At 39.2% G+C, this 24489-nt stretch overlaps 1 protein-coding gene across 2 annotated transcripts in view; it reads left to right on the top strand.

Moving 5' to 3' along the window:
* The window catches only part of tafa5a (TAFA chemokine like family member 5a), a 145994-nt gene extending 128903 nt beyond the window's left edge, over window positions 1-17091 (top strand). Inside the window, exon 4 of one of the 2 annotated variants that reach the window (XM_084111353.1) lies at window positions 16232-17091. In XM_084111353.1, coding sequence (XP_083967479.1) covers window positions 16232-16240 — 9 coding nt within the window. In that variant the 3' untranslated portion in view covers window positions 16241-17091. The remainder of the gene's footprint in view (window positions 1-16231) is intronic. The other variant, XM_084111352.1, reaches the window with a different exon arrangement.
* The last annotated feature ends 7398 nt before the right edge of the window (window positions 17092-24489 follow it).

Genomic DNA, 24489 nt, shown 5'->3' with positions numbered 1-24489 from the left:
TTACCAGGTAAATACCTAGTAATTAGGGAAGTAAAAGGAAGGGTTACCGAAAACAAAACTATATATTTTTTTTTGCATTTCATAGAAAGAGAACTCGATTGCATACAAGAGGCCTTAAAAGCTGCTAGATCTGCTTATTTGTCAACCCTATTAGAAGAAAATAAACAAAACCCTAGGTATGTATTTGAAACAGTGGCTAAATTAACGAAAAATAAATCTTCAACCCCAGACATTTCCAAGCAGCACAGCAGTAATGACTTTATGAACTTCTTTAATAACAAGATTTATAATATCAGGGAGAAAATTATAACTATGTAACCATCTACTACAGTAGATTGTTCTCCTTGAGGAAAAATTTGATTCATTCATTGCTAAAGGAGAGGAAGAATTTTCTAAACTCGTTAAATCATCTAAATCGACAACATGTATGTTAGACCCTATACCGACTATTAAGCTATTAAAAGAGATGCTTCCAGAGGTCATAGATCCTCTTCTTAATATCATTAATTCATCTTTGTCATTAGGGTATGTACCAAAAACTTTTAAGCTGGCTATGATTAAACCACTTGTTAAAAAAACGCAACTTGATCCTACAGAATTAGTCAATTACAGGCAGATCTCGAATCTACCTTCTCTGTCACAGATACTAGAAAAAAACAGTATCCTCACAACTATGTTCCTTTTTTAGAAAGAAATGGTATCTGTGAGGATTTCCAGTCAGGATTTAGACCGTACCATAGTACTGAGACAGCTCTCATTAGTGTCACAAATGATTTGCTCTTATCATCCAATCGTGGTTGTATCTCTCTATTAGTGTTACTCGATCTTAGTGCTGCATTTGATACTATTGACCACAACATTCTTTTAAATAGACTCGAAAATTATGTTGGCATTAGTGGAATTGCATTAGCATGGTTTAAATCATACTTATCTGACCGTTATCAGTTTGTGGCAGTAAATGAATAGATGTCTTATCGATCAAAAGTTCTCAGTACTAGGACAGTTGCTGTTCACTCTGTACATGCTACCCATTGGAGATATCATTAGGAAGCATGGCATTAGTTTTCACTGTTATGCTGATGATACTCAGCTCTATATTTCTTCACACCCTGACGAAACTTACCAATTCACAAAATTAACGGAATGCATAGCTGATATAAAAAATTGGATGGTAAATGGTAACACTTGATGGCTGCTCTGTCAAGTCTTCGTCGTCAGTTAGGAACCTGGGTGTGCTCTTTGATACTAATCTTTCATTTGAAAGTCATGTGTCTAGTATCTGTAAAACCGCATTTTTCCATCTTAAAAATATATCTAAATTACGTCATATGCTCTCATTGACAAATGCGGAACAATTAGTTAATGCGTTCATGACATCAAGGCTAGATTATTGTAATGCTATTATGGGTGGTTGCCCTGCATGCTTAATAAGCAAACTACAGCTGGTCAAAACGCAGCAGCTAGAGTTCTTACCAGAACCAGTAAGTGTGACCATATTAGCCCCGTTCTGTCAACACTGCACATTTGGTTTCCTATTAAACATCGTACAAATTGAAACATTTGGCTGATTACTTACAAAGCCTTCCCTTTCCTTTACCTCTGTACAGATAAAACGTTGTCGGGATAATTCCGGTTCACGTGGCTACGTGGAAGCGATAAAAATTCTGTATTATAAATTGTAAGGCCATACAAGTAGTTTGTTGAGGGTTGGTTTGTAAAGAAGGACTACACGCCTGCGCACATATATATTCAAACGTGCATACCTATAGACTAAACGCATAATACGCATGTGCACGCCATCAGCGTTCTCACAGGTTCACGTTTTTAAAGTTTACGCAGAGAGAACTTAAGATTTTTCTCTTAAAACGGTGTCGTGTTAGCGGCCCCTAAGTTAATTCATAACTAATGATCGTTGTGACGGAAGTGAATCAATCAAAACTAACTTTAGCTGGAGAATAACTTTATTCTAGAGCTGCTATAAAGCCAAAACAATCTATACTTTAATTTCCTATCATCACTGCAAAGCTGCTTTGAAACAATCTATATTGTTAAAAGCACTATATAAATGAAGGTGACTTGACTTGACTTGACTCCTGTCTGCTGTCATCAGCTATTAAAGTCTTCCATATGTGTGGATTTGTTATATTATTTGTATCTTTTTCCCTCTGATTGTAATTTTTGACTAAATGTATTAAAGGTTTCACTTGATTATTAGGTAACACTTTCTATGAAGCCTGTATTTATAATACATTATATTGGTATTCTTAATGCATTATAATACATGCATAATGCTTTATAAACAACTTTATTATGTATTGTACCATCTGATAAATAATAGTTACATAACAATAGTTACAATGCATTATAATACTTAACTATTTGTGGTTATAACTTTTAAGAGTACAATTGTCACGGACAGAAGAGAGAGACAACAGGGAATGCAGATAAGTGGATGTTTATTAGAATCTTGCAGATGAGAGATGTCACACAAGCTTGCAGAGGAACAGTTGAACTGAGTTGAATGTAACGAGGAATACTGGAGGATACTTGCTGTACAGACGAAGGGTGGACACAGGAAGAACTGACCGGACACAGATGACCAATGGTGGTAGAAGAAGCAGGAAGATACGACGTTCAGGTATTCAGATGAGTCAAAGTATTGTACAAAGAGTTGAGTCAGTGTTTCTCTGACGAGACCAGACAGAGAGTGAAGGGAAGTGTGGGCTTATGAAGTGTTGGTGAAGAGTGGGTGTAGGTGTGGTGACTTCAGTAATCTGGTGATAACGAGCGGATGGGCGGAGTCGGGTGATTGGACTCTGATGTTACTGGTGACTCCGTGACAGTACCCCCCCCTCCACGGGTGGCTCCTGACGCCCGCGCTACCCGTCGACGGGGCCGGCCTCGACCTCTCGGCGCAGGGCGGTTGGGATGGGAGTTGTGGAACTGGGTGAGGAGGGATGGGTCCAGGATGTCGTCCCTAGGGACCCAAGAGCGTTCTTCGGGACCATATCCCTCCCAGTCTACTAGATTCTCCAGGAGGCGGCCCCGCCGGCGGGAATCCAGGATGTCCTGCACACGGTAAATTGATTCTTCCTCTGCGACTTCGGGAGGAGGAGGTACGTCAACACCATTAGGTCCTGGGGAAGGAGAAACAAGAGGGTCAGTGAAGGGCTTTAACAGTGAGACATGAAATGATGGTGCGATCCGGTAGTGTGAGGGAAGGTGAAGACGGTAGGTGACTTCGTTGACCTGCCTCTCGATGGTGAAGGGACCTATATAGCGGGGAATCAGCTTACGACAGGGCTGGCGAAGACGGATGTCTCTGGTGGAGAGCCAGACCTTTTGACCCGGTTGGTACTGGGGTGTAGTTCCTCTCCTGGTATCGGCCTGGCTCTGGTGTCTTCGCACCGCTCGCTGGAGATGGACGTGTGCTGAGTCCCATACCCTCTCACTCGCTTCGAACCAGGTGTTAACAGCTGGGACCTCTGACGGCTCTCCTGACCAGGGGAAGAGAGGAGGCTGGTACCCGAGTATGCACTGAAACGGTGTTAAACCGGTGGTGTCTTGGCGTAGAGAGTTCTGTGCATACTCGGCCCATGGGAGGAAGCGGTTCCAGCTGCCTTGGTTCTGGTGGCAGTAGGTTCGCAGGTATCTCCCGATCTCCTGAATCTTGCGCTCAGTCTGGCCGTTGGATTGAGGATGGTACCCCGAAGATAGGCTGACTGAGACTCCGAGTAATCTGAAGAAAGCATGCCAAACTCGGGAGATGAATTGGGGACCTCTATCTGATACAATGTCTTCTGGTAGACCAAAGTGACGGAATACATGGTGGAATAGTAGGTTGGCAGTTTCAAAGGCAGTGGGAAGACCTTTTAATGGGATGAGTTTGCATGCCTTGGAGAAACGGTCGACCACGACTAGGATACCAGTATGTGAATCTGAAGGTGGAAGATCAGTCATAAAGTCTACACCCAGATGGGACCATGGACGACGCGGTATGGGCAGTGGTTTCAGCTTTCCTTCGGGGAGTCGTCGTGGAGTATTGGAGATGGCACAGACTGAGCATCCACGAACGTACCGAGAGACATCCTGCGCGATGGTGGGCCACCAGAACCGGTTACGAAGGAGCGAGAGGGTTCGCTGGCTGCCTGGATGTCCAGAGCCCGGAGACGTGTGAACTGAGTCCATGAGGGACAGGCGTAGTGATGATGGAACATATAGCCTTCCCTCAGGACCTCCCGGCGGAGCTGGCTCGGAACGGGTGGCTTCCCGGATACGATCCTCCATTGACCATTCGATGGGACTAACGATAATGGCTGGAGGGAGTATAGTTTCTGGAGGTGACACTTCGGGCTCAGGTGCATGTAGACGGGAGAGGGCGTCTGCTTTAAGGTTCTTGCCTCCAGGTCGATATGTAACACGGAAGTTGAAACGGGTGAAGAAGAGTGCCCATCGGGCTTGGCGAGGATTTAGACGTTTGGCTTCTTGAAGATATTCGAGGTTACGGTGATCTGTAATAACTTCGACTTGATGGTGTGCTCCCTCCAGCCAGTGTCTCCATTCTTCGAAAGCCATCTTGATAGCCAGAAGTTCCCGATTACCGATGTCGTAATTGCGCTCCGCCGGGGACAGTTTCTTGGAATAGAAGGCACATGGATGGAGTACTGGAGGCTTCCCCTGCTGCTGTGATAGAATGGCTCCCACCCCGGTCGATGAGGCGTCCACTTCGACCACGAAGGGGAGGTCCGGATTGGGATGGACCAGGATGGGAGCAGAACAGAAGGCGTTCTTCAGCTGTTGGAAGGCATGCGTAGCGGCTGGGTTCCAGGACAGAGACTTGGGCCGGCCCTTGAGGAGAGAGGTGAGTGGTGAACTGATGATACTGTATTGATGAATAAATCGACGGTAGAAGTTTGCAAATCCTAGGAATCTCTGGAGGTCCTTGACGGTGGTGGGTTGTGACCAGTTCATAATGGTGTCCACCTTCCTCTGGTCCATTTGGATCCCTTTTGGGCTGATGACATAACCGAGGAAGTGAACAGTGGTACGGTGAAACTCACACTTTTCCAACTTCAGGAACAACTGATGATCTCTGAGTTTTTGGAGCACTTGACAGACGTGGTGATGGTGTTCAGTCAAGCTCTTGGAGAAGATTAAGATGTCATCAATATAGACGATCACAAATTGATGCAGAAACTCACGGAACACCTCGTTCATGAAGGCTTGAAAGACAGATGGAGAGTTGGATAGCCCATAGGGCATAACGAGATATTCATAGTGCCCTGATGGAGTAATGAAAGCAGTTTTCCACTCGTCGCCTCTTCGGATGCGTACAAGATTGTAGGCACTTCTGAGGTCCAGTTTGGTGAATATTTTAGCTCCACGTAGCTGTTCCAGAGCGGCTGGGACCAGAGGAAGGGGATAGCGGAATTTTACTGTTTGTTCGTTGAGTGCGCGGTAGTCAATGCACGGCCGCAAGCCTCCGTCCTTCTTTCCCACAAAGAAAAAGCTGGATGCAGCAGGGGAAGTGGAAGGTCGAATGAACCGTTGTTGTAAGGCTTCTTTGATGTACTCATCCATGGCCTTCTGCTCCGGGATGGACAGTGGATAGATCCGGCCCTTGGGTGGTGTGGCTCCAGGCAGCAGGTCAATGGCGCAGTCCCATGGCCGATGAGGTGGTAGCTGTGTCGCTTGTTGTTTGCTGAACACATCCTGGAACGCCCGGTACTCAAGGGGAATCTCTGTTAGATGGTTGGATTCTGGACTTTCGATTGACGTGGAGTTAAGGTGAAGTTTAGAGGAAGAGTGGAAGTCAGCGGGAGAAGATTTCTGACAACAGATCTTGATAACAGGTAGTAGACAAGATGAAGAACAGGATTCACCCCATTACATAATTTCTCCAGTGGTCCAGTTGACTTGTGGTGAGTGTACTGACATCCACGGGCGTCCCAGGATGATGTCCGCAGTGGACCCTTCCAGCACCAGAAATGAAATCTCCTCCTGATGAAGACATCCAATGTGAAGTGAGACTATGGGGGATTGATGACAGACTTGACCACGGCCCAGCGGTTTACCCAAGATTGTGTGGATCTCTAACTTCTTCGTGATCCTTCTCCTCGGGAGACTGAGCTTCTTGAGGAGTTCGTGGGAGATGAAGTTCCCCGAGGAGCCGGTGTCAATGAGAGCATACGCTAAAACAGAGTGGGAACGGGTCACTATCATGACCGGAGTACGTGATAATGGAGATATCATTGGAGGAATCTGGATTGTACTCACCGCTGGGCGTGGTGGTCACACTGGGCACTGCAGAATGAGATGTCCTTCGGAACCGTTGTGAATGCGTCGTTGACGTTCTGCTGCAGTGAGATGGTATGAGTCGATTTGCATAGGCTCAGGTGCTGGAAGGGTTATAGATGGTGTGGGAGGCAGAGGGTGCACAGCGGGTTGGTCCAGAACACAGGCGGTGAGACGTTGAGAGATGCGAATGGTACGCTGAATGAAGTTTTCTAAGCCGATGACATCATCGTAAATGGCTACTTGATGGCGGATGGTAGGATTCAATCCTTGACGAAAGCAGGTGATAAGCGCAGTTTCATTCCATCCACTGTTGGCCGCTAGTGTGCGGAAACGTAAAGCATACTCACTCACGGACAAGTTTCCCTGACGCAGGCGGTACAACTGATCATGGATGGAGAGAGCGGAGGTGTTGAGGCCGAAAACTTCTTTGAAGTGGGCGGCGAAATCCACCCATGAGTGAGTGAGGGTGCCATTCGCTTCCCAGATTGACTGAGCCCATTGGAGGGCCGGACCAGAGAGGAGGGAGATCAAATAGGCGATCTTAGAGCGATCAGTAGGGAAGGCGTGCACTTGCATCTCAAAGTAGAGTGAACATTGTAGTAAAAACCCGCTGCAACCCTCCGCCTCACCGGTGTACGTTGCAGGTCGGGCCATGGGACTGTGAGAGGCAGGCAGTGAAGGAGAGTGAAGACGAGGTGGAAGTGCTTGTGCTTGCTCGGGGAGAGAGACCCGTGAAGGGTCCTCTTCTGATCCTACGGATCTTTGCATACAGTCGGTCTGGTCTTCTGTCACGGACAGAAGAGAGAGACAACAGGGAATGCAGATAAGTGGATGTTTATTAGAATCTTGCAGATGAGAGATGTCACACAAGCTTGCAGAGGAACAGTTGAACTGAGTTGAATGTAACGAGGAATACTGGAGGATACTTGCTGTACAGACGAAGGGTGGACACAGGAAGAACTGACCGGACACAGATGACCAATGGTGGTAGAAGAAGCAGGAAGATACGACGTTCAGGTATTCAGATGAGTCAAAGTATTGTACAAAGAGTTGAGTCAGTGTTTCTCTGACGAGACCAGACAGAGAGTGAAGGGAAGTGTGGGCTTATGAAGTGTTGGTGAAGAGTGGGTGCAGGTGTGGTGACTTCAGTAATCTGGTGATAACGAGCGGATGGGCGGAGTCGGGTGATTGGACTCTGATGGTGTGGCAGGTGTTACTGGTGACTCCGTGACAACAATGGATTATAACACCAGATGAAGCCTGCATTGATAATGCATCATAAGGGAATTCTTAATGCATTATAATGCATGCATAATGCCTTATAAACAACCTTATAATGTGTTTTATCATCTAATGAATAATGGTAACAACAATAATAATACCTACCTACTTATTAGATTTGGTAAAGCATTGTAATTTTACAGTTTTTATGAATAAAACATGATTTGCATTGTGAATGTATCGTTCTTTTGTACTTTTCCACAAAACTTTGATTTTACCTTAAGGGAAATGTCTTATAACCACTTCATGATATATTATGGCTATTTAAAAGTAGCTTTTGTTACTTTACTTAAAGCAAACAAAGACCACTTATAAATATTAAGACCACATCATAAATCTTTTTAGATGTTTAAAAGAAGACTTTGTTTTTATCACTTTACTTTAAGCAGTAAAAGGTAGTATGCAGATGTGCAGGTCTTAAGTAAACAATGTCAAGATATGAGACTTGGGAAAGTAAAAGATATGAAACTAATGGATATATATAATCCATTATAACTGTGTGGATACAATTATGTTCATTGTGTATTATAAATCATCATACTGTACTCTTAATAGTTATAACCACAAAATAGGGAAGCATTGTGTGTGTTTGTCAGGTCTCATCTATGTGTGCCTTGTATGGAATGTCATTGGATTTACCTTGTGGATTATTAAAGGCTGTCTTCTTCCTGCGTTTTGTCTGTCACCTCACAACCCGTGACAGAAGAACCAACCCAAAAGTAAAAATAGATGCAGCGATTCATTGCGTTTTTGTTCTCCAGTTTGTGTTTTATGTATTATTATTTTTATTTTTTTTAAGTTTATCATGGACTTCCCTGCTGTAAAGCTACTATGCCTTGAGCAGGGAGAACGCTCCCTTGAGAAACACCTGGAGGAATTATTGGATTTGGACCATCAGACCACCTTCCTGCACGTTTCATTTCATTTCATTTCATTTTCATTATATTGTCCACAATGTGGAAATTTGCCTTCGGTCTCATAAAAACAACAATCGGTATTCTGTGGATCATCCTTCACCGTTGATGATGTCACTTGCCCCACTCCAAACCCAGTGCCCAGCCAGAACCCATCGGTTAAGTTAAAGCAGTTTGAGTTCTCCACCACCATGAGTTCTCCACCACGAGGTGCGAGCCAACACCATCGGGGGCCCCGGTGTGAGCCTAACATCGACGTCGTGGAGCCTGAGATGCGCAAGTCTGACAAGGTGCACATGCCGGCTGCGCCATCCACCACCGAGGGAGCCATCATGGAATCGGAGGGCAAGGAAAAGAGCCCTGCCTATCCTCCCGCCACTGAGACTCTGGCAGCACCAAGTTCGGACCTTCAGTTAAGACAATCTTTATATGTCCCGTCAGTCCCACCCAGCCTCCCACTCCCACTCCCACTCCCACCACATCTCACAACCACTATAGAGCCTTTCTCATTGGACTATTTTGCACTTTCCAGTCTCGTCCTCAGCCACTCCTGCCACCCTCTTGTGACCATCTCCCATCATTTCCTCTGTGTCCACTCCGTCATCACGGGAGGTCGTCGCTGCGGCTCAGTGGTGGCCTTCAACGTCGCTCCATCACCTCAGTCGCTGCGGCTCAGTGGTGGCCGTCAACGTCGCTCCATCACCTCAGCCCTTCGACTATGTGGTGGCCTCCTACTCCACCGTCATTGCCTCTGTCCGTGGTGGCAGCAGTTCTGGCTGTGGCCTGGGCACCATCCATCATGCTCCTGCTCAAGGCTCCTCCCTGGCTCTCACCACCTTCAGCATCGTCCTGGACCCTTCAGCCGTCCTCCTCCGGAACCTCCTCCTGTATCCTCTGCCTGTTTTCGTCAACCCTTCGCCAGCCCCTTTACCATCCCTTCGCCATTTTCTCATCCTCATTACCTTCTATAAATGGTGCGAGGAAGCATCTTCCAAGAGGTGGTGTTCTGTCACACTATCAGGACTATGTTTGTGTTTTGCAACATTCCCGCCTTTGCTGTCATAGTAATTAATTTGATTGCGTCATTGTATTCAGGTGTTTGTGTCTCATTATCTGCCCAGTAAGTTCAGTTCAGTTTGCAACCCTCTACAATGCAAGTAAATCACTCACACTTGCGATTAAATCTTAACTCTGGCGACTAAATAATGTCTATCATTAGCCATTGGCTAATACATTCTTGTTGTCATGTTGTCATGACAGAAGTAATTTTATAAAGACGCTCTTAAAAACCAAACCACATTGCTAATTTAAAACAATAATAATAATCTAATGCAAAACATGGCATGGAGGTTACGTATCATATGAATCAAAGTTTTTTTCAAACAAATTTTGAGAAAAGCAGGGTGATGTTAACCCTGACACAACTGACACATCATGCATTAAGTGTTTTAATTTGATCTCAGGTTGTTTAGAGCAAGTGTCCGGCCATTATGGAGCTATGTTGAACAAAGTCTACTAAAATGATTTGTAAAATGATATGCAAGTTTACATTGTAAAGTACTGTTATATGTAAAATGCATGGCTAATTTTATTTTATTTTATTTTTTTGTGAATCAGAGATTTTAAGATATTATTGACAAATCATCTCAGATTGGGGCATTGTAAGAATATGCTGTATTAGTTATGTTGGGTAGATATTAGACAGTGTATGGAGGTTTTTGAAAGTGACCTTGTATTATGTTGTGAGGGTACTGCCAGGCATCACTCATCCACTGGGAACGAGAAAGAAAGTGAGTCTGAAGGAATGTATTTCGGTACAGTCTTGTAAACGCATTTTTGCATTCAAAAACGGAGAGCAAGAACTGAACAGAACACTGGGGTCTTAAGGTACATTTCTCATAGATGAACTATTGTTAAATTTGGCACAGTTTCTTGAAAATGTGGTACTCATTGGGCAAGATGCTGAAAAATAGACAGTCTGCATTTGTACACAGAACAAAAGAAAGGCCTTTGCGTAAATGGACAGATATGTTTCGATCACGTAACATGTTGGAGATGTGGTCTGGCGAGTGGCACATGCTTAAACTGCTGTGGCAGTCATGTTTTGCATTTTGTTTTTTTGTTTTTAATTGACCATTTTAATTGACCAGCCATTGTCAAGAGACAAAGGAACTCATCAAATAATTTCCAGTATGCTCGGCTAAAATTAGTTTCTGCTATTCAATAAGAGAATGATAACTAATCAACCCAAGAGTCCCTGTAGGCCCATCCTGTTAGAATAAACTGTCATTACCGCTATCATGTTTGTGATTTGCTCATTCTTTTCTTTCCCTCCTGAGTGATTCATATGATTGTCATCACCTCCATTTCAACAACAACAAATTAAACAAGCAGTAGACGTCTCTTGTGCATTGCCGGTCATCTCTGGCGGGCGGCTCATGTCATTATACAGGCACTGATGAAGCTTTACCTTATCTGATGACATCTCACACTGTTTAGTTAGAGGAACAATTGAAATTAGTCAAAGGGTGAACAGAAGTATTATATAATGATGAAGGACTAAAAAAAGACAATGTGAGACAATGACCCCACATTAGCATGAAGTTCGTTTAATGTTTTCAAGTCATTTCCAGTATTTTTTTTAATCCGAGCAACATATGCAGCTCTTTGAAATGGGAGGAAATATGTGAAAAGAATAAGATGGGTCTGGATGGTTGACTAGTTGTACAACATCTGACTAGCTGGCTGGTGAGATTCTAAAAGGGGATGAAATTAGCTGTTAGCTGTCCACCATACCAGGGTTGCAAGCATATCAGGGTTCAACATTAAGCATTTCCTCTGAAGTGTGGAAGGTCTTCTGGATTCTGTTAATTGAACTCATTACGTTCCCTCTTTTGTAAGGTTACACCACACTACTCCTTAATTCTCTGATTATACCATCAGAACGAGAGGGCTCTTAATCAACTATTCTATTAGCTATTAGGTTGATTGTGTAGTATTTAACCATGGAAAAGGGTCCTTGAATCTGTATTATCGGTGGAGTTTGAGACGAGAGAGAACTACTGATTGCAGTAATCAGCAGTCTTTCACATGCAAACAGAGAAAACGCTTGCTCATCACTGATGCCTGGCTTTGAAAATGTAGGGGCGTCCCATGGTTTGAAGTGCTGCCGTTTGGTGAGATTTGTTGGTAAATGGGGAGTGAAAGGAATAATTCAACCAAAAATGAAATTCTGTCATGTACTCTCCCACGTCTTTCAAAACCCTGTATGTCATCATATAGGACATGCAAGAACCAATGACAATTGATTTAAGAGCTTTGGTGGAGAAGATGTTGCTAGACTACATTCATGACACTTCATAATTCATATTCTTTCCATTAACCATTACGTTGAAGTGTGTTTGAAGCGAAAAAGGAAAGTGAATAGACTGAGGGTTCTAAAAAATACGGGGAGGTCACGGATGCCACATGCCAAGGCATTGCTGCTGTGGGTGTTGGGGTCTGCATAATTGATCCCCATGCTCCAGCGTGGCACCACAGCACATATCCCTGCCTGAGCTTGGACAACATCACCATGGAGATGACAGCTGCTCCTCCAAGCAAGCATTTGGCCTCTGCAAACCATTAGCGCCCACTGCCAGCTCCTGTCTGAAGGAGCCAAGTCAGCACTGGAGAACAAGAACCTCCATTTTGAATCCTTCCTAGAGAGATAAACATTGACCGCCGTTTACTCATGACTGGGGCATGTTTCAACACCATGCAGTATTTATGAACGCCAAAAAAAAAACAAAAAAAAAAAAAGTCAAATTACTTAATTGAACGGTTGGTTTTTGCAGAGCTGGTGCCACTCTTCTGTATCGTCACTGCTCAAGCTGGTTATTTCACCCAGACAATCCAGGCAGCCATTACAAGGTTTCTTTGTTACTTTGCCAGCCTCCCATTTCCAGCTGCCAAAAGAGTCTGTTCCAAGTATCAGCCCGAGTAATTTGTTAAGAGACATGCTACTATTGAGTATCTCTTATTTTAAGCCTTCACCACACAAAACATCATATTTATACAGAATTAAGGTAACCTCTTATTTAAAAATAAATAAATAATAATAATAAGTTAAAGTTTATTGTTATTATTACTTATTATTTTATTTTTTTAATGGAGCTGGTGTCCTCATGGGGCCCGACATGTAGATTTCACATGACCAGTGTGTATATATATATCGAGAGGAAAGGTTTTATTTTTGTTCAGATGTTTTTAGATAAATAAATAAAAACACGTTTACACATTGTATCATGTTAAACAACTGTTGTCATATTGTAAGAGCTTTAAAACTTATATGGTGAGAATAGCTCAGACACAGTATGTTTATGTGAGATGTTTGAGACTTTTGGCTTATTGTTTGAGTATCCGTTTGAAATTTTTGAGATCTCTTCTGAAACAAAAAAGCAGAGACAATGTGGCATTAAAAGGGTTTTAATGAAAAGGGTAATAATGATTAAGACAATGTTATTATACAGTAATATATATATATACTTATGAAGTGAGATATTATGAAATATTACTTTAAGACCATTTCCATTTGATATAATTGCTTTTAAAAATAAACAATGAGATATGTGTGATGATATTTACTTTCCTATAGGTTCACACAGTGGGTAGAACATAAGAACATTACAAAATATTTTGAATTTTGAATATTTTAAATTTGACAGTATACCTTTTTTTGGTACCAAAATGCTACTATTAATTGTTTCCACCAGGTTTTTTTTTTTTTTTTTTAGGTTTTTTAAAGTTCCACAAAGTTCCACAACCTTGTTTGCTGTTAGGAAAAACCGGCCAACAATTTTACAGTTACATTAGCCAACATATGCAGCAGCTTCTGAAAACAGACTGTGAGACATGCAAGTTAAAAACTGTCATGTACAGTAAGTTCCTCAATAGGGAACCAGTCCGTATATAATTATTAATTAAACTACATTACACAATCCCTAGTTATTTTATGTGATTAATTTCTTCATATGGAGCTGTTACTGCAATTCCCAAGCTGTTTATTGGGAAAATGCAACATGAAAAGCATGATTAAGATAAATCCAGTTATAGCTTGCATGAATTTCCTTCAAGGGGCAAAGCTGTATATTCTGCCAGAGGGAGTTTAGCAAGCTCAAACCCTTCACACTACACCGACATTATAACTTCTGAAGGATACTGCTGGGTTCAGCAAATATGTATCACTTTCCAATCATCTAAACTTTCTGTCTAGATAATATTTAGCCATTTTTGTGTTTGCTGATTTTAACCTCCCCAAAACTTGGATGGTATGAAGAGTTTTGCTAATTCAGAGATGGTAAATGTCATTTAAGGTCCAGATGCAGCTCAGAGCTTGTTAACCACATGTAAATAAATAGGGCTGGGTAAAAAATATTGAATATTTAAATAATTTGGTAACATTTTAAAATAAGGTTTCATTTGTTAACATTAGTTAATGTATTAACTAACATAACATAACATAACCATGAGCAATACATGTGTTACTGTATTTATTAATCGTTGTTAACATTAGTTCGTAAAAATGCAGCTGTTCATTGTTTGTTCATGTTAGTTCACAGGGCATTAACTATTGTTAACAAATACAATGTTTGATTTTCAATCAGACCAACGATACTGTAGTTAGAGACAATTTCATGTTTTGTTCAATTATAGCGCCACCAAGTGACATGACACTGCATAGAGAATGATCTGCTGTTTGCATTTCCATTCATCTTAATAGCAGCTGTCCAGTATATTAAATATACAATATATAAAATATATACACTGAAAATGGTGTAGGATTAGTGTATTTACTTTAAAACAATTTTAGAAATTGTTAGACAATTTCACAAATTATTACAAAGAAATGGCAAGTAACAGCTTTTATTTAAATGTGACATTTTGAAGTAGAAAGGCTGAAGTAGCTGAAAACAACAAATAAGCTTTTGGCCAGTATCTAATAGTATGGTAACTGGACTATACTGTTCAAGTTTTTGAAAACGACACCATTATCGTCTCCTTGTAAACTACAAAAACGCAAATTTGCAAAAACGGTGACGTAATGCACATGAGTATTACGTGTTCAGTCGTAGGCATGTTGTTTTTTTTGTTTTTCTTTACAAAGTCACATCGCCAACTACTGGCCTGGCATGAATAATACAGCTTTTTTAACTGTTTTCGCAGATCCGTGTGAATGGGAAACGTTTGGTCATCTGTACGCGAAAAACACAAAGGAAAAACTTTCGTTTTAAGTACATTGTTGTCGTGCAAACATACCCTAAGTCAAAAGCATACTGTATGGACAAACAAAATATTGCCTAAAGTTCTTAAAGTGGGCATTCCTGCTCTAGCAATCCTCTAGAGCAGGGGTTTTCAAACTGTGGGTCGCGACCCATTTGTGGTTCGCAGATTGAGAAGAGGTGGGTCGCGCAGTCACTATTGGCTGCAGCTAAATTTACATTTCATGAATGACACACACATACAAACAGGTTGCGCGATGTACCTACATTAAATAGAAATCGCTATATTGCTTAGTGCGATTTTCAAATTTAATTAGATAAATATGTCAACACTGTGTTTCATGAAGCACGCGCGTGCGACTTGTTGTGATAACAATTTTCAGCTTCTCAAAGCAGCTCGGTTCATTAAGCGGTTTGGTGCACATTATTACCAAGAAGAAACTCGTTTACTCCAGTCACTGCTCTGCATTCTACATGAGATCGCATTACACCGGAAAATTCAAATGTCACAAAAGGCTGATTCAGGTCTGGGCTGCGTTTCCCAAAAGCATCATATGCCATTGCCACCAATGGATAGATTATTCTTGTCTAGGTGGGTCCTGGAATGGAAAAGTTTGGGAACCCCTGCTCTAGAGGAAGGATGGGCAAATTCAGTCCTGGAGGGCCACTTTCCAGCAAAGTTTAGATCAAACATACCTAAACCAGCTAATCAATGTCTTTAGGATTACTAGGCTACAGTCAGGTGAGTTTAATAAGGGTTGGAGATAAACTCTGCAGGACCCTCCAAGACTGAGTTTGCCCATCCCTGCTCTAAAGTCTTGTCATAGGCTTTAAAACATAGTCACTAGTTAATCTTTGTTAACAGCTGCGCATGGTCATTCAAATGTAAGCCAATTGCTAAAACTTTGCTAGAGCATAATGGGATTCTAAAACAGGAGTTAGCGGCTTCATTTCATGCAGTTTATTAACAATAGCATGCTCTTGTCTTTAGCCTCCACACTCTTGGGTCACTTTATCACTTTCCTGAGTTCATTTTCATCCTGATTATCCCTGTTATTCCATATTCAGACTCAGTAATGTTTCATCCAGCACCTGCTAAATCCATGAATATCTGCTCCCCATGGAAGAGTCAAGAGTTCATTATTGTAAATTAAGCAGCAGCCCATGTTGGCAGGATTTGGTGCCTTTTTCCAGCCTGGCAGTAGACCATTTAGCAGATGGCGCTGCGATTTCTGAGCATTTTCTTTGGCAGGTGATGAGGAATGCAACAGTTTTCAAATATTAGCTTGATTAAAACATAATTGTAATATCTTTGACTTTCGTCACAGATTAAAATGAATTGAACTTGCACCCAGAGGTCTATAGCCACTAGTCTAGTCTAAAATGTTTAAGTTTTACCTCCCTCTTGGAAAAAATACCTGCTGGTTTAAGTGTCTCTGTCTTATTAATCTTGACTCCCTGTGTTTCTGGTTGATCTAGGTGTCCTAACAGTGGGAGAGGTTCCTGTAGTGCTACGAGACGAGGCCTCTTGCAGCTTCGCCCACCTGCTGTAGATACTTGCTATGTCTCATCGGCTTAACACCTGCCTCTGCCTACCTGTCTGAGTCTCTGCTTTGTAAATGGGCAGCACCCCCTTGTGCCACGGAGAACACACTGTACGTTCACAAAGCGCCTCACAGACATTAGGAGCCTTGAGGACTTTAATAGCGCAGCATGGGACAATGAGGCGCATATCCTGTCTGAGACTGAATCAGACACAGGCTTTATGGGACTCCACCAGCGGTTCCGACCCAATCCGAGACTGTGAACTGCTCTGTGAAACGGCTTTCTGCTGGAGTACGTTTTTGGCGCTCATTTTTTACAGACCAAAGAGGAAAAATTATACACAACAAACAAAAAAAACATTGACTATGTGAGCGCGGACTGAGGGAAAGACTCAAAAGGAACAATTTTGGCAAAGAAAAAATAAATATATATAAACCTAAATGTAGAGAGAGAGAGAGATAGATATAGATATAGAAAGACTTTGCTATGACGCAGTGGTCTACAAAGGGAAACACTGATGTGGAACATTGAAACGATTGGGTCGAACATTCCCATTTATCACAATCTGAGGAGAACCTTTAATACTTTACAGACATTTCCTTGAACTGAACCAAGCACTGTATTCCAAGGACAACAAGGATATAGATACTGTACACATAAATACATCAAGAAATTTAATTAGCATTTTTCAGTAGCAACATTTTGGACAGTTTGCATTAAACATAGAAGGTTAAATGGAAGAGTACCCCATTGCTTATCGTCAGAAAATATTAAAAAAGAACATAAAAATGGTCATTTCTGATTACCAGGATTGAGATGTCATTATATGTATTTTGAAAAGGTCTACGAGTTATATATTTAACAGTTTTATATGTTGTACCTTTGTAGAGAATCTTATTTAACATGAATAACGTTGTGGAAATGACAGATGTAGAATGTGGGTAATGCTCTGCTCCATAACACAGTTCAGTCTTATAAAGTTCAAACTCAAGTAGCAATTTTCCTTTCACAGATTCGAAAACAGGACTACGAGAACATAAAGTAAAAGGAAGAAAACGGACAAAATGCAAAGGAAAGAATTGATTAATTGCAGAAAAGCAAACATGGAATCTACTTTTAGCTTTTGTATTGTAAAGGGTCGGAGAAAAGCTCTTGTATTCGGCTTTTCTGAGATTGATTTTTGTGCTTGTGTTTGTTTGCACAGTGCTCACCTCCAAGTCTTGACACCTCCAGAGACAGTTCAGAAAGTCTTAGATTCATTTACATTAAATACTTTTTTATTATGAACTATTTTAAGAATAAATTAAAAAAGTGAAAATATCAAGTTGCTAAAACAAAATTGTAATATCATGATGTTTTTGGTAGTTTCTTTCTCCTTTTAAAATGAACTATACCAGGTTTGACAGAGACATGTACATTTGGAGGCACGTATGATGAATCGATTTATATTTGGGAGGAAATGAGACTGAGGGGTGAATTCACTAAAAAGCGCATAATCTTTATTTAAGCACTTTTTTATTTATTTTTTATTCACTTAGCACCTGCAATCCAGTTTAACCAGAAGCTTAATGCAATGAAATAGTGATAATAATAATAATTTCATTTTCATTCTTTTCAACACAAAAACACTTTTTTCTATGCAAATTCGACTTCTTTTAGATTCCACCTCATTCAGAAAAAAAAAAAACAACGTTATTTTGATAGCATAAATAGCATTTAGTTACACAGTGATTTTTTATTTTTATTTTATTTGTTTTTATTAAATGTTTGTGTAAATTTTGTGTTGATCATGGCAGCAGTAATATATGGAGAAGAGTGTTATAACCAAGCATATATCAAGAAACGCTGTGTAGACAAGCACACTTTATGCTTTTAATAGAGACAAGTTAGGCACCTGGATTGAAGAGGTGGAGTGGTTCTGTAGAGTCCCAGAATTGTATACTAGATAGTGGTAGTCATCTGCAACTTCCACAACCTAGAACTATGGAGGATCAAATTACTGAAAATTAAATAAATAATGAATTCAATAAAACAACAATTAAATGTACCAGTTTATTCTGAAATAATTAAATAATTAATTGAATTAATAATAAATCAATAAATAAATGTATCTATTTATTTAGCAAAATTCCATAAAACACAACATTTATTGTTTGATATATTTCACAATATCCTCTTTCACATAATTTTACTGTTTAAAAAAATTTCCATAATGTGCTTTTTCAAAAAGCAGTTTTCATTATAATATGCTGAAAGTACGAATGACGCCTATTTGACAAATCATGTATTTCCAAACCACGATTTTCCCAAAGATTTTTTACATTATAATAGAGGACATTTCACAAATGCAAGTCAACAGGCAGTGCACGGTACAAGTGCACTTATGGCGTGTCCAAATCCACTTTTGCTAGTTTAACGATGGGGAAAATGGTCGGCGCTCCCGGCGCATGGTCTAAAAGGGTTGTCCCTATTCTCTTAATGAGTAATGGGTGTGTTTTGGGCGTAACGTGCAATAAACCAATCAGAGTCTCATCTCCAATTCCCTTTAAAAGCAAGTTGCGCTCGCGCCATGGCGGATTCGCTATTTACATGGCGGAATTTGCAAGCTGAAAAAAAAAACTGAACGTTTCTCTAGCGAGGAAACGGAACCGTCTACGGGACAAAGTGTACGCGCGTTGTGGACCCGCCTATAGGCGCACATTACTAACGCGCTCTGCAAATAACAAAAAAAAATAATAATACTTAACCATTCACTTTAGACCAGGTTTCAGTTGGTCAATGGCACAGTCTATTTCAGTTGCCTTAAAATAGCAACACGCCAACAATGCGCCTGAACACGCCTCGTTTTCAGACCAGCACGCCCATGGATGCACAAATGGGCGCAAATGCATTTGCTATTTAAACAATGTAGCGCAGGACGTGAAATTATAACTGCGTAGGGCTGAAACTAGCAAAAAACACTTGCATAGTGCCAGGTTTATGATAGGGCCCTTCGTGTGGTTAGACATTAGTCACGGAACGCCAAGTTCACAGTTTTCTCATGTACTATGCACCTGCAAGCATGACGAATAACTGAGACAATATCTGATGTCCTGCGTGAATGTCTCGGGCTACAGCAAGGACATTGACAGAAAAGCGCTAGTCAAAGTATATGTTATGTAATATACTACTAAATGTCTTACCTTAGTCCAGTGAGCTCCATCGTGCTTATGGACACACCAAGCAAATTGGCAATTTTATTTAGCTCTAAATCCCGCATTCACATATCTCCGAATTGAATCTACTGAAACATCTAGACATGGACTTCCAAGCACGTTGTCTCGTAATCTCGTTCTTGCATACTCATCTACAAGAACTCTGTGTTCAATCGCTTGTAAAGTGTTCCATGTGTAGTCATCACTTTCAAGATCCTCTGACGCACTTGTCACCACTAGCAGATCATTTATGTCATCTAATCCAGATAACAGAGCATCACCAAACAAAACATTCCCTTCTTGATCAAGGGAACTTGATCAAGTCCTACAGCCATGTTCGTTTCCAATCTTTCAATTCACCTCACCACTCGCCAGACCTAAGTAATTCATCTGAAAGGATTAGTCAATTAGCGCCAAGCACGCCCACTGGTTGTTGATTGGCATTTGTGAAATGTCCTCTATTCTTATGAAAAAAATCTTTGGGAAAATCGTGCTTTGGAGATACATGATTCATCAAATAGGCGTCATTCGTAAATTCAGCATATTATTATAAAAAACATATTATTATTTATTTAATATAATTTTATTAAATAAATCATTGATTTATTTATTTATTTATTTAATTAATTAATGATTGATTTAATTAATGATTAATTGAATAAATTATTTGATTATTTCAGAATAAACTGAATAAATTGTATTGTTGTTTTATTGAATTAATTATTTATTGAATTATTTAATTTTGAGTAATTTGGTCCTCCATATAGAACTGGCCTGCAAGATGGGAATTGCCATGCAAATTGAATTTTTGGGGCACACATTGGGGCGCGTTGCGGTGTAATGTTTTGCATAATTCCCTTGCTAAAACAACAGACAGAGTGTGCAAATAAGCAACGCTATTTGAAGGCACAAATTCATTCTTAGTGAATTCCCCCTTGAATGTTTCATGAACACATAATATTTAAATTAGATTTTTTATTGATTTTATATTTAGCTTGTAAAGGGAATGAAAAAAAAAAATGAAAAAAAAAACAGTTAAGCCCTGGAAATTGACACATGATTTACACTGCATATGTTGCTCTAAACAGCAATAACAAAAAGTACCATGGTATTACCATGTTCCTTTGATTTATACCATGGCATATGTAAGACTAAGAGCATCACTTAATAAATATCAATCAATTATTAATTAATTATTAATGAAAAATATTTAACTTAAAATAATTAAATTAAATTAAATGTTTTTAAAATCATACATTTATATTTTTCCATTTAACTACATTTTCAAATTGAATTGTAAAACTATCTTATTAGTTCAAAGTAGTTTTATTCAAATTTATTTACAAATGTTGTTTTGTTTTTTTTACATTTAAAGTTTCATAATGATTGATTTTTTATTTTATTTTTTATTGTTACATTTTCAACTACATTGACAAACATAACATTTCTATTAATTTAAATTTCTATTAAGTCAAGTCAACTTTTATCTTACAGCATTTATTAATCTAGGCTAATATTAACTTTGATGTTGGCTTAAGAAATCCTGAATAGAAAGTTTGAAGTTTTACAAATATACTATTATATACCAATATATAAATATACAGATATACCATTGTTCATTGTTAATTCTTGTTTAGCTAATGTTCATTTCTAAAACTTGAAATGTTAAAAAGATATTAGGATGTGTAGAAATTAATATTAACCTAAATAATAAATGCTGTAAAAGTATTGGTGATTGTTAGTTTATGAGACCTAATGCATTAACTAATGTTAATCATTTGAGTTTTATTTCTTTCAGTGGCACTCCGATTCCTTAATAGGTAGCACATGTAAATACCGTAATATCAAATTAACATGGTATTAACATACAGTATCTTGACTTTGCCATGGTACCACCACAGTACTTATGGTAGGAGAGATTTTTAAATGAATGGACATGCCATTATATCTGAGACACCCATGCATAAACTCTTAACATTCACTTCTGCTGGCTAATACAACAGAAACAAGAGACAGCTGCATTCATATATACAATATTTGTTTTCATTTAAGACATTTCATTGAATGACACATTCAATGTAACAGATTCTACAATCAGTTCAGTTCGGTACATTAGGTTGTTCAAAGTTCTCACAAATACATGAAATACAAACATATCCTGTAAAAGATCTCTGATTATGAAATACAAGCGGATTTGTCCCTCCTGCTGTCAGTGATGATCAAACCAATAACTTTTATTTTAATAATCTGGTGATTTTGGTGTGTCAACAATGAAATAATATCATCGGTGCTTGAGTGTATGGAGGACTTGACTGATGTTTTTTACAGCAATATTTGCTGGGCCATTCCTATTATGCAGTATATTTTAATGTCCCCATCATATGTCTTATTATCATTATATCATCTTAATATATTGGTTAAAATATTAAATGTACAATCATTTAAAGATCAATCATTTTGATAGAAATCATATTTTCAGATTTTTTGTTCTTAAAAAAAAAAAATCCAAATAGCACAGTTAATGTCATGAGGTTGTGTAGCATAAGCCAAAGAAGATGTGTGATGCAGAACAACAGAAAAAAAAGGATATTTTAATGAACACAAAGTGATTCAAAGTTCACAACACAACTACCATTAACAACGATGAACTAAGAACTGAGAAAACTGAGGGCTTGTATATATATACTGGGATGACAATCAACAGAACAAGAAACAGGTGCGTAATTAATTAGAAACTATGTTAACAAACAATTAATGAAAATTCAGACAGATAGAAACCATGACAAAGAAAGCAAAACTAAACGAAGAATATGACAATGAAACAGAGCATGACATGATCATGACATTTCAGTGAACATTTATTTATTTTATAATTAAATACAATTTATTATTTTCCTAATAAATTGCAAGTGACAATTTATTAAAGGAAAATATTCCAAGTGTTTATTTATTTCCTCATTGAAAAGCTATGAATGTTTTCTTGGAAATATAGTTTTTATCTGCTATTATTATATAGGTTTTTCCTGTGTGCTCTTTTTCAAAATCCCTTTCACCAACAAAAACAGGTCTACTGTTTTTAATTACATTTACAATTATTAATTACATTATTCTCCAGGAGAAGATAGCAGCACAAACAACAGTATAGAGCTGTACATCTAATTTATCATGGGTTCCCTCTGGATTGTTCTTTGGATTTATAGAATGGTGATTTATGGTTTATGATTTAAAAAGAAATTGTTCACATTTAGTTTTTCAACATATACAACGGTGGACCTGAATTTAACAAGTTAAAGGGTTAGTTCACCCTAAAATGAAAATTATGTCATCATTTACCCACCTTCATGTCGATCCAAACACGCAAGACATTCTTTCATCTTCGGAACACAAATGAAGATCTTTTTAATGAAATCTGAGAGCTTTCTGTCCCTCCATTGACAGTCTACGCAACTACCACTTTCAAGCCCCAGAAAGGTAGTAAAGACATCATTAAAGTAATCCATGTGACCCCAGTGGTTTAACTTCAATTTTATGTTTGCGGAAAAAAAAAAGAAGAAAAAAAAAGTACCACTTTATTTACAAAATACTACTATATAACGTGCGTTCACGAGAGCACCAGGGGCCCGTACCATGATGGTAGTTGAACAAACTCAGGGTTACAGGATTAGTTTCGAGTTGACAAAACCAAACCAATCCAATCAGGCTTTGTTGGTGCCATTACACTGATCATCAACTTTCTCTGTCAACTCAGGCTTTTATCCTGAGTTTAGGAGTTTAGGTGTGACATCAGTAGTGAACAGCCAATCACATGCTGTGGAACAGTGAAACTGCAATTCACTTCTTGCGAGAAAAGCAGCGTGATTCACTTCTCTCCTTTTCAGAATTAAGAGATTGAAAACTATTAAGAATTTAAACTTGAAATAGAAGAAAAGAGCTATCTATGAAAGAGGACAACTAAAAGAAAAAAAAATCTTGCTTTATCAGTTCAAGTAAAAGTTGTGAAGCTAGTTTATATAGGTATAGAGAGAATTGAACATTTAAGCTCACATGTAGTCATTTGTATTGCTTTATCTATTGATTCTAAAACGTATTACCTTTATATATTTACTGTATATTCATTTAAACTAAGTGCTTAATAATAAGTGATAAATTAAAATTGTACATGTGTAATGGATGAAGGGTATAATCGGGAGTGCGTTCTCGAGCCACCAGGTACTGTTTTGTGCGAATGGGCGGCCGGAGCGTGTTGAGGGTTTTCTGTTAGAACGGTGTCGTGTTAGCGGCCCCTAAGTTAATAACTAATGATCTTTGCAACGGAAGTGAATCAATCAATCAAAATTAACTTTAGCTGGACAATAACTTTATCCTAGAGCTGCTGTAAAGCCAAAACAATCTCTGTTACTGTAATTTCCTATTATCACTGTAAAGCTGCTTTGAAACTATTCATATTGTTAAAAGCGCTGTATAAATGAAGGTGTCTTGACTTGACTATAATAATTTATCAAAATCATACAAAATTATTATTATAAATAAACATTGCTAAAAGCCAGACGTTTTTGTCTTCAAAAATCATTTGCTATGTAGTGACCTTTAATTTGAAGTAGAAACAGAGGGAGTGTCTTTATTTCGTCAGAGATGTTACTTTGCTCACAGATGATTTACAGCAATTTCGGTTTGAGATCTCTTAGACAGTCAAGTCAGCTTTATTTATATGGCACTTTTTACAATACAGATTGTTTCAAAGCAGCTTTACAGTGATAACAGGAAAATAATGCAACAGGGTATGTTTCTGCTGTACAGCAGATCTACAGTAGAAAAAAATAAAAATAAATAGCGACAGTACATAACCTGTCCTTTTATGGTGCCTAAAACCAATCATTGGCACAAATTAAACTGAAACATACCTGGCTAGCCACCTAAACCGGCTTTATTGTACAGGCCCCAGGAAGCATGCATGTTATGCTGACACGAGAGATTCATATTTTGTAAATAAAGTGGTAA

Source organism: Abramis brama, assembly GCF_963993115.1.
Source record: "Abramis brama genome assembly, chromosome: 4".
Lineage (NCBI taxonomy): Eukaryota > Metazoa > Chordata > Actinopteri > Cypriniformes > Leuciscidae > Abramis > Abramis brama.
The sequence above is the reverse complement of the archived record's forward strand: the minus strand, read 5'-3'. Positions and strand labels throughout refer to the sequence as shown.